The sequence below is a fragment of the Podarcis cretensis genome (assembly GCF_951804945.1).
Source record: "Podarcis cretensis genome assembly, chromosome: 12".
Lineage (NCBI taxonomy): Eukaryota > Metazoa > Chordata > Lepidosauria > Squamata > Lacertidae > Podarcis > Podarcis cretensis.
This window is the reverse complement of record NC_137181.1, coordinates 27,177,935-27,191,159: the sequence shown is the minus strand read 5'-3', so window position 1 is coordinate 27,191,159 and position 13,225 is coordinate 27,177,935. Positions and strand designations below refer to the sequence as shown.

General features: G+C 35.5%; 1 protein-coding gene across 5 annotated transcripts in view; it reads right to left on the bottom strand.

The window, feature by feature from the left end:
- The window catches only part of CDK14 (cyclin dependent kinase 14), a 233,697-nt gene that overhangs the window by 118,813 nt on the left and 101,659 nt on the right, over positions 1-13,225 (bottom strand). For all 5 annotated transcript variants that reach the window (XM_079948352.1, XM_079948351.1, XM_079948354.1 and 2 more), the window contains 2 exons: positions 9,149-9,211; positions 237-360 (listed from right to left, as the gene is read on the bottom strand). In XM_079948352.1, coding sequence (XP_079804478.1) covers positions 237-360; positions 9,149-9,211 — 187 coding nt within the window. The remainder of the gene's footprint in view (positions 1-236; positions 361-9,148; positions 9,212-13,225) is intronic.

The following is a 13,225-nucleotide window of genomic DNA, read 5'->3' as shown; positions in this document are numbered from 1 at the left end:
GCTAATAAGAAAGACTGTACTCAGCTGTAAACTGTAGGATTTCAAACTTTCTAGCTAGTACTGAGACAGGTTACTTCTTTCCATGCTCTTGTCATTCAGTAGGATATGAAGTATTTCTATGAATTTTATTTTATCAATCATCACTGTGTCCAGAGTCAGCTTGTGACTAAGAGTAAGATAGCTGAAACATTTCCCACATCTTTATAAGAAAATCTTTTAATTAACAGCTTTCCTACCAAAATCTGCCAGCTTCAACTCCCCAGTGTCACTGATCAGAAGATTTTGGGGTTTCAGGTCCCTGTGCAAAATGTAACGCTGGTGGATGTACGAAAGTCCTCGCAGCAATTGAAATAAAAATAACTGAAAGAGAGGGGAAAAAACATTGTCTTTATTAATACTTGCATGCAGAGCACTGGCTTCCTTCACAAAAAAAGCAGGGTGTCTGCATATGGGTAAAACACTTCCTTGGCAGCTTTGCTACAGGTGTGATTTTAAAATACCAGAATTTATTTTTAAGCAATGTTTAATATGTAGAGGTACGAAACATCCATTTCACTGCATCCAACTCTATTCACCTGCTTTAACAATCCTTAACAATAACTACAAACAGTAGAGTCAATCCCTATAAAGCCACAATTATATTCTGTTTACCCATATGGCCTCAGAGATTAGGTGGTAGCCTGAAGACAGATGTGTATCTTCACTAATTAAAGAAAACAACAGCATATGGAGAAGAGGAAAGGAGAAGAACACAGTGCTGGGACAAAAAATATATATGAAAGTAGTGGAAATAGGATATCAAAAATATATAAATCCCAAAGGCTTTTATTCTCAAATATTTGATACAAGAGTTTATTTTCAAAAACTCAAAATGTGACCAAAGAGGGAATTTTCACTTATTCACAATACTTCTAAAGATAGGCTAACTGTGGGATTAGATATATTCTCAGTATGCTAATATATATAGGAACTCACTGTGCACTTTGTATTTTCTTATAATTTCAAATCTCATATGAAAGTCACTTGTCAGAGGACTACATCAAATATTAGGTTTGCATGCTGGCAAAATTGTGAGTTTCTTTTTGCTGATTTCACCTCAGCATGCCAGATATTAAGGCTACTCTTCAGTAGCAAATCTTTTGTAAAAACAGTCGTAAGGTTATTATTACATGACAAGATAATTGCAATATATCATAGACATAACACAAACATTTTACTTCACCCAGCCGTTAAGCTATTTGCAAACAGTGATGTCCTCTTGTTTGTGTAGGAATATTAGACCATTAAAAAATCTCAGAATCAATATACCGGCATGAAGTAGTTCCTAATTAGCTATCAACACAGCACCTGTATGAATTTATGGAATATGATTACTGAATAAACCAAAGGGCAACATGAAGTACAGAAATGTCATGTTACTAAAGCTGAATATTTAATTAAATGTCCTTTCCTCTCTGCCTGTTCACATGATAGTATATTGTTAATTTCTGAAAGAAACTGAGGAAATACAAGGGTAACAAGTACAGAAATAAATTAGGAAAAAATAAAGGTTCAGGTGGCATTTTTGACACATTGTATTTTTAAACAATGAAATGAAGCTGGCTAGTATAAATCTTAAATTTTAGATTATACATTATAAAAATAGCTTTCTCAACTCCCAGTACAGGGAGGTTGCTCTGGATCCTAGGAATCATCAAAGTTTATTTTAACTGAGAACATAATAGGCCATATTTATTTATTTATACATAGATCACTTTTCGAGGAACTTTCCCCACAAAGCAGCTTAACCATATCCACTAAAAACCTACTCTACCTGCGCAGGAGTGCATATGTGAAGTGCTCTGCAGTACTGAAGCAAAGTTGTAAAATTTCAATTATGTCACACCTAGGTTTTTTATTTCAAGTCATCAGTCTGAAAAAATGGCAAGCCACACAGTAAAGACAAATGAACAAAACTTCCTGTTTGGTGGAATACTATTTATATTGAACAAATATTGTACAATGTTATGTTAGAATACACCGCTGTACACCTTGTACCTTGTATGTTAACTTCAATATTGTGAGAATATTATGTTGTTGCCAAATTCCAGTTCTTCATTTAGTGAAGTGGCCTTGTTTCTGTGTGATCATCAATGAGAAATCTTATAAATGTTGAGTTGAACTCAAGTAAGGCACCGCTGGTATGCCTGGACAAAGTGAGGTTCAAATTGCCAGTAAGTTTGGTATTTAGAGCAATGACAAAGTGGCTTTGGATGCCTCCAAAACAATTTTATGGGAAACTCTGAAAATAATCAGGATGTCCCACTGGTAAGGGAAAGGATGGTCAAAAGAGTTCCAAAAAGAGAAACACACAGACAATTCAGACAACATTGGAAGAGATGTTACACATATAGAAGCCTACTTGCTTTTATATTTATTGACAAAATTTCTAGACTACCAAATATCACACACATAGTGATCTTATAATGCTTTTCAACATATACATTCAACATTGAACAACAATATACCATATTTAAACCATTCATTAATAAAATACAGCTTGCGGAAAAAACTAAAAACTTTATATAACATTAATGACAGTAATTGCCTCCAAAGGTCTAGCTGAACAGATATATATCATGGGGAAAATAAAAAACAGATTCACATAATGTTAGCTTTGATGCATTTTGAAGTGCAATCAAACTGTTTAGTTAATCTGTAAAACAATCTAAAGTACTGAAACACCACACTTGATGGCCATGCAAAAAGCATGCTTTTGCTGTTTTGCCTTGACAATCGCACTTTAACTGAGGTACTGCTTTCCAATAATGAGTCCTGGGAGCGATGGTGCCATTGGAAGGTCAAATCAATTTAGAGGTTTATGGAGTGTGATATCAATGTGTTAGCAATGATTAAAATGTAAGGGCAAACACATTAAAACCAACAATTTCTCCAATAAAGACGTATCAGCTCTCTCAGCAAGAACTAAGGTTCTTTCCACTCGTTCAGACTACAAACTACAAAATTCTCCAGTTTATGACTTAAGAGATTTTCAACAATTTTGAGACTTACTTATTATACTCACAGTAATTGCGTACATAAGAAAGGTGACAGAAAATGGAAAACTGAAATGTGGAGGTGGGTTAATATTTTAAAGTGTGCCACTGGAAATAGTTTGAGCAGTGAAATTGTAAATATAATATGGAACACCATTAGGGACAGGCTTGCCTTTGAAAGAATCCTCTATTGTAAAGGCCTCAGTAAAATAAATTATAAATTCAAAGTTAAGATAATGAATGAGAAGTAGAGAGAGCAGAGGATCTTGAAGTTGCCCTTTAACAGTTAGCACCTGTACAGAAGACTGAGCAAGCACACAGTAATTTTAAATGTGCATCTATACATATAAACAAGCATGTCTGTTTTGTTTTGTTTTTCAGATCTATAATATTTTGTCCTCTTTTTGGTGATGGGTTAAGTGGTCACCTTAAACACTACATACATAAACCCCACAAACTATATCCTAAAACAGATGGTCATAGAACAAAGTAAAGGGCAGTTACCCTGCGCTTAATCTTTAGTGGTACCCAGGACCCAGTGCAAGATTAAAGTTTTGCTGAACAGACTCAGAACAGTGACCACCATGCTATCAAATTCAACATATATTTATAAGTGGACAATTGCCAAGAAAACACAACAGCCACATTTGACTTCATTGGCTCACATTCTAGAGGCAACATCTAAACCTACAGATGCCAAGAGAGCAGTGGAGCTGCTGTGATACCCCAAAAGAGGATGACATGCCTTCAAACACAGAAGTAAGACTAGAATTATAACTGCTGGGTGACATTTCCAATTTTCACCAAAAAAGGAAAGAAAAATAAAAAGACAAATTCTGATAGACAACTTTTGAAAATTGATTTTTAGCCCAAGTGTCAAATGACGATGATGATGGTGGTGATCTCCAATGACAAAACTAGCTTGCCACCACATCCCTGAAGAAACCAAGGTGCAGATCCCTACTTGACCAGGGTGCATTCTAGTTTGTCTTAAGGAAAACATATTCTTACAGCCCAATTAGCCTTTGAAAGGACATGAAATATGTTAATAACAATTCTCAGAACAACAGCATTTTGGGCCTTCTAAGATAGTGGACATTTCAGGGGCAGAATTTGCTAAAGACATGGTTTCCAGATTTTGAACTCTATAGCATAACTACATTCTTACAAGGGACAGATATCACACTTGCTTTCACAAAAAAGGTGTCCTTCCAACCAACTCCTTTCAGGACTTTTCCATATGGAAACATCCTACAGTAAGACCACACCACTAAGATCTTTATATTTCAAAATATAAGACCTATTGCAGTAAGACCTATTGCAGTCGTTAAGAGTCGTCAACAGGCTCATCACAGCTATCTGCCAATCACCCATTCCCACCACCCTTCTGAGTAATACCCCTCCCCACCTTCTCACTATATAGAAGGGTCTGGTGACTTCTGTTTCAGTGTATCTGAAGAAGTGTGCATGCACACGAAAGCTCATACCTAGAACTAACTTAGTTGGTCTTTAAGGTGCTACTGGAAGGAATTTTTTTATTTTGTTTTGACTATGGCAGACCAACACGGCTACCTATCTGTAACTTTATATTTCGAAAAGTACACATTTATACCTTTATTTACTGTGCTTATCAATCTTTCCCGTTTCCTTCACAATGCTGATGTTCTGACAAGTATGATTAATTAACTGAGCAAAATAATACACCTTCCTGATCTGCTAGCATAATGTTAATAGAAGGAAGAAACTGTCCTCCTTGATCAATGAGGTTAAAAGGCTCCTTCACACATCATCACAATCAATGGCTCTTTCAAAATTTAATGAAAATGCTAAAGGAAAAAAACTTGCACAGACAATTCTTGATCGCCTTTCTTTTTAAAAAACCTTGCATATATACAGTATATGCATCATGAGGGATGAGGGTTCAGTTATGGAAATATACTGTAAGGATGATTCAGGTAGTTATGCTTAAAAACTTAGGGGGAAGCATTTTTATTTAATGATCATGCATAGTTCATTAATGTCTAAGTGGAAGAGATAAAATAATCAGTGTAAAATCATGATGATTTAGTTGATGATTGATCACCAGAAAAGCTTATTTTAAAAAATCGATTCTCAATGCCATCTGAAAGAGACAGCCTTAATTTAGCATAACATTATCCTACCCTTTTCTGCACCTGCTTACCCTCTAAAGAGTAATGGAAAACTGCAACTTATCAACTACATTAAATGCCAAATAATCCTGTTTAGTATATCCACTGTAATTAATGGAAAAACCCAGCCATGCACCACAGACATCACACCTTCTGAGACAAAAGCAGACATTTCAAAGATGTGTAAATGGATAAAATTATAAAGAAATCATATAGAATCATGAATATTTCCAGAATGGATCCTAGATTTCTGCTCAATCCTGTTCATTGATGTAGGTCTGAAAAAGTGTGCTGCTGTTGTAAGAATTTCACCTGCATGCATTCAAACTGATCTGATTTTAAAAGTCTATTAATAAACACAGGTTAAACTGCATGTGTTACACCAGTATAGAATAACATCTGTTTATTTTACTGTCTACACATGCACTTGTAAGACACACACCCAGTATACAGCATACCCAGTATATAGCATATTAAATATTCTCCAAATTCCTTTTTATGCAGGACAATTACTTTCTTTTCCCAAAATATGAAGAGCAATACATATCATGCTGCTATGTGTCAATCATCTTGGCAGTGTTATGCATGAATATACCTTAGGGAGATTTCAGGAAGGAAAACATACACATTCTAAACAAAGGGGGTGAGGGTAACTCTTGATACAATAAAACAAGCAGGTATATTAGTAAACCCTCCATTAATGCATTAATTTGAATTACAGGATACACTGAAAAACTGCTGCTCAGAAAGATTATACTCCACATGTATTTACACAGGCATATTAAAATACTTCTTTTTATTTAAATGAAAATGATGTATAATAAATGTTAATGAATTACTCGCTTGTTCTGAACACTCATTGCTTTTGGGTAATTTCCCCTCATTGCTTTTGGGTAATTTCAAGCATAATTACTTATGCCTATAAAAATATAAATATTTATAAGATGGCAAATACCCTAAGGCTTTCACTCTGGTTGTTAATTTCCAAATTGGTCATTAACTTATCCATTTTTCAAGAACAGATATTACTTAGGCAACGTAGTTAAAGGATAATGTTCATGACAGAGAAACATGTGGGACTTTAGAATTTTGATAACATTCACCAAATAAAAAAGCTTTTTATGTAAAATTTCACAACTTCATTGCAATTTCCCTATTATCCTAGAAATAGAAAAAGTTTTATGAATAAATATTGACATGAACTATCTAGCCAATTCTTAGCTGCAGCACAGATATATAGATCAATATTAGGAAGCAATATATCTATAACTATATCTATGCCTTTATATCTATCTCAATAGATATAGATATGTGGCTATACATTAGGAAGTAAGGTTCCAACAGCCCTCAAGAGTTTCACAGCGATACCATTCCTAAGTCAAGGGGAAAGCTGAAACTCCCCCTCAAATGGATTCTGTGCTGGTTGAAATGCTGCTTCTGCTTTTCTTGACCAAGAAGTTGAAAGTCTTACCTTTCAAAAAAAAATAATAATTAAAAAATTCCAAGACTGAGCTCTTTAATTGTAGCCACTCATGAATGCACATTCTACCTTCCAACATGGAACTAGCATTTGGAACACTTCTACAAAGATGTCTTACTCTTTTCTTATGATGTAATTGTGCTTTTGGTTTTGAAACGAAATGCCCAAAGAACGGTTCAAAAAAACGAGTAAAAATATTATCTACATATACACACACTGGCCTAGTTTAGAGGTAACAGGAAACCACAGTCTCACCTCTTTTAATCTTAGGACAGAAGGTTATTAGAAGCTTTTCCCAACTGCAGACCATGAAGAGAACTGATTAAGAATGGAAGCAGATGCTTCTCAGGTGTGTGAAAGAGGAGAAGGGCTTTCTGTCGCTTATTCACATAGCAGGAAACCATGCTTTCTCATTACATCTTAACTGGGCCCAGATATTTCATTATTATACACGTACAGTGACGCAACCTAAATGGTAATAATTGGAGTATGTGTGTATTGTACAACCCAGCAATTTATTTATTTATTATCCCTTTTTTGTTTGTTTTTACAGTGTATCATGGTATAATAATGCATAGTATAACAAAGCATCAACCAAACTCCAATCTGTCCCATCAACCCAACAATTTATGGTATGGTTTTGAGGTTATTAAAGCTACAGTATTTTTAAATGCTTATTATTATATATATTAGATTGATATACAAAGAGCAAACAACTCAGAATCATTTCAGTTATTACAGCAGACATGTGATGAAAGGCAGTTATGTCAGAAGGAAATTTCACCTGCAATTATTTTTCTAAAAGTAAACCCTAGAGGAATCCATTACTTTCAGATGGAAAACGAGAAATAAAAATGGATTCCTAATTAGAACAGAGGTTTCCCTGAGACACTAAGGCTACTAATAAAGGAAGTTTATGTTTCTGTGTATTCAGCGTTCTTGCTACACAATCCCAAAAGAAAAAAAACCACGTTGTTTATTTTTACACAAAAATAAATAGACATGGTTATACAACTCTTCTAAGTAGCCAAACTAGAAGTGAAAATGTGTTGCATGAATACACTAAAAGTATCAGTATAAATTTCTAGTGCCTCTTCTGAAGGTCTACGGGGAAAAAACAACTTGAGGCCTTTAACAAGGAATGCACAATGTTTATTTTGAAACATTTATTGTTACCTCCCCTGGGTGGTACAATGACAAACAAGGAATAAAATAAAGTAAAATAAGCAAGATCTTGTGCGTCCACATAAACACTTATTTCTTAGGCAATGCACACTTTTTTTGGCAGAATGTCTTGGCCGTATTGAGAGATGCCAGAGAGCTGAAAACTCTTGTGTAAGCATCTGACACTCAAAGTGATCCTTCAAGTGCATGCACACATTTTAAAACTTGATTATCCAGTTTAAGATATCCATGTTAACACTTCCATGTTAGCTTTTGTAGAGGAAGTAGTCTTGGTGATCTGGAGCCCAGAAGGGAGCTTTCTTCTGTACTGGCCTTGCAGCTTTGGGTGAAAGCTCCCCTCTGAGGTGTGTCACGCTGTTTACATTTCATGACAAGCAAAGATGCACCTTTTGGTCCAAGCTTTCAGAAAGGAATGTAATGCATCATGAAACCCTATTTTTGCTTTTGTGGTGTTATTTATTCTTAATTATATGATCCTGATTGATTGATTTTGTTTTACAAGTTTTATTGTTTACTGTGATTGCAGTGTTACTGTTCATCACCCTGGGTCTCTTCAGTGAAATGCAGAGTACAAATTTCTCAAATAAAATAAATAAATGTAACATTCAGGGATATAAGCTGGAGCAGGATCACAGATTTCTGCAGCATAATGCTGAATGTTCCCACAAGGGTTATATTCCAGTGTTAATGTTTCCACATGCACACACTCACTTGATTGCCTCCAGAAATCCCACAAGTACTGTGTTGCAGAACCAGAAATTAATCCTGGGGCATTACAACACAGACACACTTTCTTTTTTAAAAAATATGAATACATCTATATAATGCAATCAATCTGTTAGGACCACAGCCTTTTCTCATTCTTAAAAAACCTACATGTAGGACCCTAACATAGAGAAATAAATCACAATCCTAAATTTAACAATTTGAAGTATATATTCTATGATACAGTGTGTTTCTGATTATTTCACTGATGAAAATAATCAAAAAGCAAGGCCACTGAACAAATATTACCTGGGTGGTCTCTAAGATGACTAACTGGATTCTACTTTACGCTGAAATAATTTGGCTGATTTCCCAGTAGGTAGCCAGATCAAGTTTCCAGCTCATATCCAAATAACAAAAACTAATGTCAGCTGTGCCTGCTAACATCCAGCTTACAAGCAGCAGTAAAAGCAATATTTTTAAAGGGCCAGTTTACTTTCTTCAATCACGAGTCTGCTTGCATTATCACTGTATCATTTCTTACCACAAACAATCCTAATATAATAATGCTTATTTGGAAAGTGGTATCCTACCTTCACATTGTCTGGATGAAGTCCTCCAGGATGTTTGTCCATGTACTGACATAAATCTGTGTGCTTGAAAAGAGAAATCCAAGAAAAGGAAGAAGGAGGGATTAATTACTACTATTGCTACAGAAATGTAACAAATTTTCTACTCAAAACCCAGTATTTCCACCAGATGCAGCAAATAAGGGGAATATGTGCTATGCTAACATGACCTTCAGGTTCCATCTTGTTATGTAGCTAATAATATTGCTTATAAAACTCTAAAATGCATCTCATTTTCTAGCTGGAAACCACAGGATGGGAGAGCGCTCTTGTGCTCAGGTTCTGCTTGAGGGTTTCCTGCAGGCATCCAGGTGGCCACTGTGTGAACAGGATGCTGGACTAGATAGGCTAGATAGGTCTGCTCCAGTGTTGAAAGTTAATTACAGTTACAGCAGACTAGAAGCATCCCAAATGGTTCAAGGCCCACATGGGGCAAAAGATTCCTGCAATGCAGGGGTACGGACAAGATGATCCTTGTGGTCCCTTCCAACTCTACCATTATATTATTCTATGTATATACTCACCACTATCTTATTGTAATATTATTTTTTCATTCACTGCAGTCTCTCTATTAAAACAATGTTGTAGTTATAAAAACCTCTATTTCCTTATTTACATTTCTAAATGCACTGCAGTGAAATGCATGTTCCAACAGGAGGTCAAAATCACATATGTCTCTGTAGTCTTATATGTCACACATTCCTGTCTGCAGTAGAAATTGTTCATACATTAAAACCATAAAAGGAAAGATATGCCTATAGTAGCTGGAATGCAGAATGAAATTTGCAAACCTACATTCTACTAGAAAAATATATATGCTATTAAGGGCAGCATAAGAAGCTCTACTTAATGTTAAATATAAATGAAGTTGCTTCCAAAGAGAAATGATTTAACAACTGCCATTCTAGAGAAACCTATGTCGTTCATAGAAATTCTCTGTAAGTTGTGCAATAGTGCCTAAACACTGAAAGGAAGTTTAGTACCTTCATCTGCTCATTCAATAAAAACCAAGTTAATTATTCTACATCTATAACCATGCTGCCCAACATGTTTGGGTTTCAGTTTCATTGGTAAAAAGAAAACACAATCAATATTTTGAATGTTTTGTTTCCTTTACAAAGCCGCCCAATACATTTCCTGGTTTGTATCATTTGCTTGCTGATATTACTGACTAGAGGCTCCTTTCCTGTTTGCCCGCTCACCCACCTCTTTGCCAGCTGCCCTTCCCCTACACTTTTATACCTCACTCACACCCTCGCCTATCACCCACAGCTTATCTTTATCAGCTTGCTTCATAACCCATACTTCCCAGAATACCAAGGAGCCACTTGGGCTCTACAATGCTAGAGAGAATGTTTGGGAGTGATTGTGTCAACAGTCCATTTCATCACACCATTCCATAGTGAGACTAGGGCTTCAACAGTTTTCTCTACTGGAAAATGCCCCAGGACATTTAGGAAGCCATTGGGTTCCACCAGTCTCCAAGGGTGGGCAATTCAAACAGGTCCTCCACCCTTGGGGGGGTGTCAGTAATGATTGCCACCAATCCAAACTTAACAGATAATGGTCCAAGTATGACAAGGAAATACATAGCATAATGCAGAATAACTATTGTCTTAAGAGATTCCTTGCCCTTGTAAACTATAGCAAATTAAGTGGAGCAGGATTTGTTTTGTTTTGTCAATGGAGATGGATGAAGTGGTGATATAGATTCTCTGCTTTTCATAGTAGCCACACGTTCTCCACATTGTATAGATCCAGCCCCCAAAAGTTCATGGCGATGAAGAGTTTGAAACCCATTTTCTAAAGTTCCCTTTATATGACACTATATCTCTATACTGAAAATGCTTATTTATAATCAATCAATCAATCAATCAATTCATATATCATTGAGTATAGGTTCAACAGTTGCAATAAAAAACAAACAGGTCTATCTTTAGAAAGAGGGGCAGGGGAGAGGGAGAGATATTTGGATATATAGATAGCTAGATTTCATTACTTCAGGGACAAATCTCACAAAAGGAGCTCATATCCAGCCTCCTCCTTACTCAGAAATCATTCACTATTAATTAGCCACTTATATTTTCAATGAAATATTCTTCACTCCTCCTCTCTTTCGCAGCAATGATAAATCTACATGTGACTTAGCTGTCCCATAGTTGTACCTAATTGGTTTCAGCTGTCATTTCTGAAGCTGAAATGCATGGACAGCCTGGGGCCTGTGAATGAACAGGAAGCATTTCCAACCACATTCCCATCATGTCAAACCAGCAATGTGAAAGAGCTCTTCCATTAAAACAAAAACTGTACTATTTAGCTTCTGGCAATGACATCATGCAGCAGACAGAATGTATTGTTTCACTGAGGCAGCAAGACTGTTGCAAGCCATTCTTTTCTGCTAAAGAGATTGCACACATTAGTTACGCTCCGGAGGTTCTTCTGACAAGAATAGTTTCCCTATTGTCACTAAGAAATTCTTAAGCAGACAATACAATGCAAAGAACAATAAAAGATATAGCTGAAATAACATATTTGCAACAATTGCATGCAACCATACTCTACAAAGAAGTTACTCTAAGTAGAAATATAACAAGACAGAATCCCACATTTTTAGGATTATTTGTAGTCATTCTCATTTATGAAATAAATTGCAATTTAAAGTAATAATTAAAATTAACATAAAATATTAAAGTAACCAATTATGGTGTTTTAAATTAACCAGTAACATTTTAGCATCATCCTTGCATGGATTGAAATCAGTTTTGGCTCAGCCCTGATGTGAAATGGCTTCATCATAGTATTAAAATGATCACTCAGTAAACACTTAGATTTTAGATTTTATTCACTAGAAATAAGCATCCATATTAATGTATTTATACAATTACGGTAGTTCATTCTTGTAATCATGTATAAACCTGTCCAAAGTTCACAAGTATGTGAAAGTGCGAAAGTCCCTTGCATTCTTTGTTCTACTAAATAGGTTAATTCCAGAGTTGTTGTTTTTTAAAGCCTTCCATTCTGACCCTTAAAATTGTCATTCATAACCATCATTTTCTTGCTTTTTAAAGATTGTTTTCTTGTTATTCTGTTTTATCTATTACTTTTACGTACTTGGAAATGTACACATTTGACTGACACAATAGTTATAGAAACTTATAGTAAATTTGTTTAACAAGTCAAGGCTTTCTGAATTCAAGGGTGCTTATTCTCCTCAAAATGTGCATGTGATTGAAGTCTTAGTCAATATTTATGCATTTTGGTACTGACCTTTCCACTCTTTTACAAGAACATCAGTGTTATCTACTTGTACCATTTATATGAATGCAAAATATGAAACATTTTAAAGCTTTTAAAATAATTCTAGCAATGAAGTTTGCCTTTAAATTACAGAAGCAAGGAACACAAAATGCTAAGTTATTTGTTATAGTTGCATTTCACCTCTCTTTCATCACCTCAGCTCAAGGCAGTTTCCCATTCAGGCACTGACCATAGCCAGTCCTGCTTTTTTAGAGTCATGCACAATAAGACCCTAAGAAATTTAACAATTTGAGAAGACAGCAGGTTGTCCTCAGAAAGGGTTACAGCAAGGTTTAGAGGACTGAATGTCAACACTGCTCTATGAACATCCTTTCTTTGGGGAAGTAACCTCTATCCTAGGAAGCTTTGGTTGGCCCTATCAGCTTCCTTGCTGCCCTGAATCATGACCAACCACATAATTCTCTGAAAATGAAGGATAATTCCTAGAATTTTTGCTATCCCTCCATACAGAAGATGAACAGAAATGTTATTTTAACTCAGGAAGCCAAGAGTAATGGGTGGGAAGGGGGAGATAAAATGTTTTATCTCTGAAGTTCTCTAGTCTGTATTTTATAATGGAATGGGTTAGACAGCCAGAGAGAGAATGAAAGGCCTTGGCCTGTAGAGTTTCCCATAATGATGACAGATTTCTGTCTCAAATTTTCATGTTTCAGGGGCACAAGGATATCCCCTTTCCCAACAAATAGCCCCAAAACAGAATTAAGTTCAAGAAGAGACAATCAT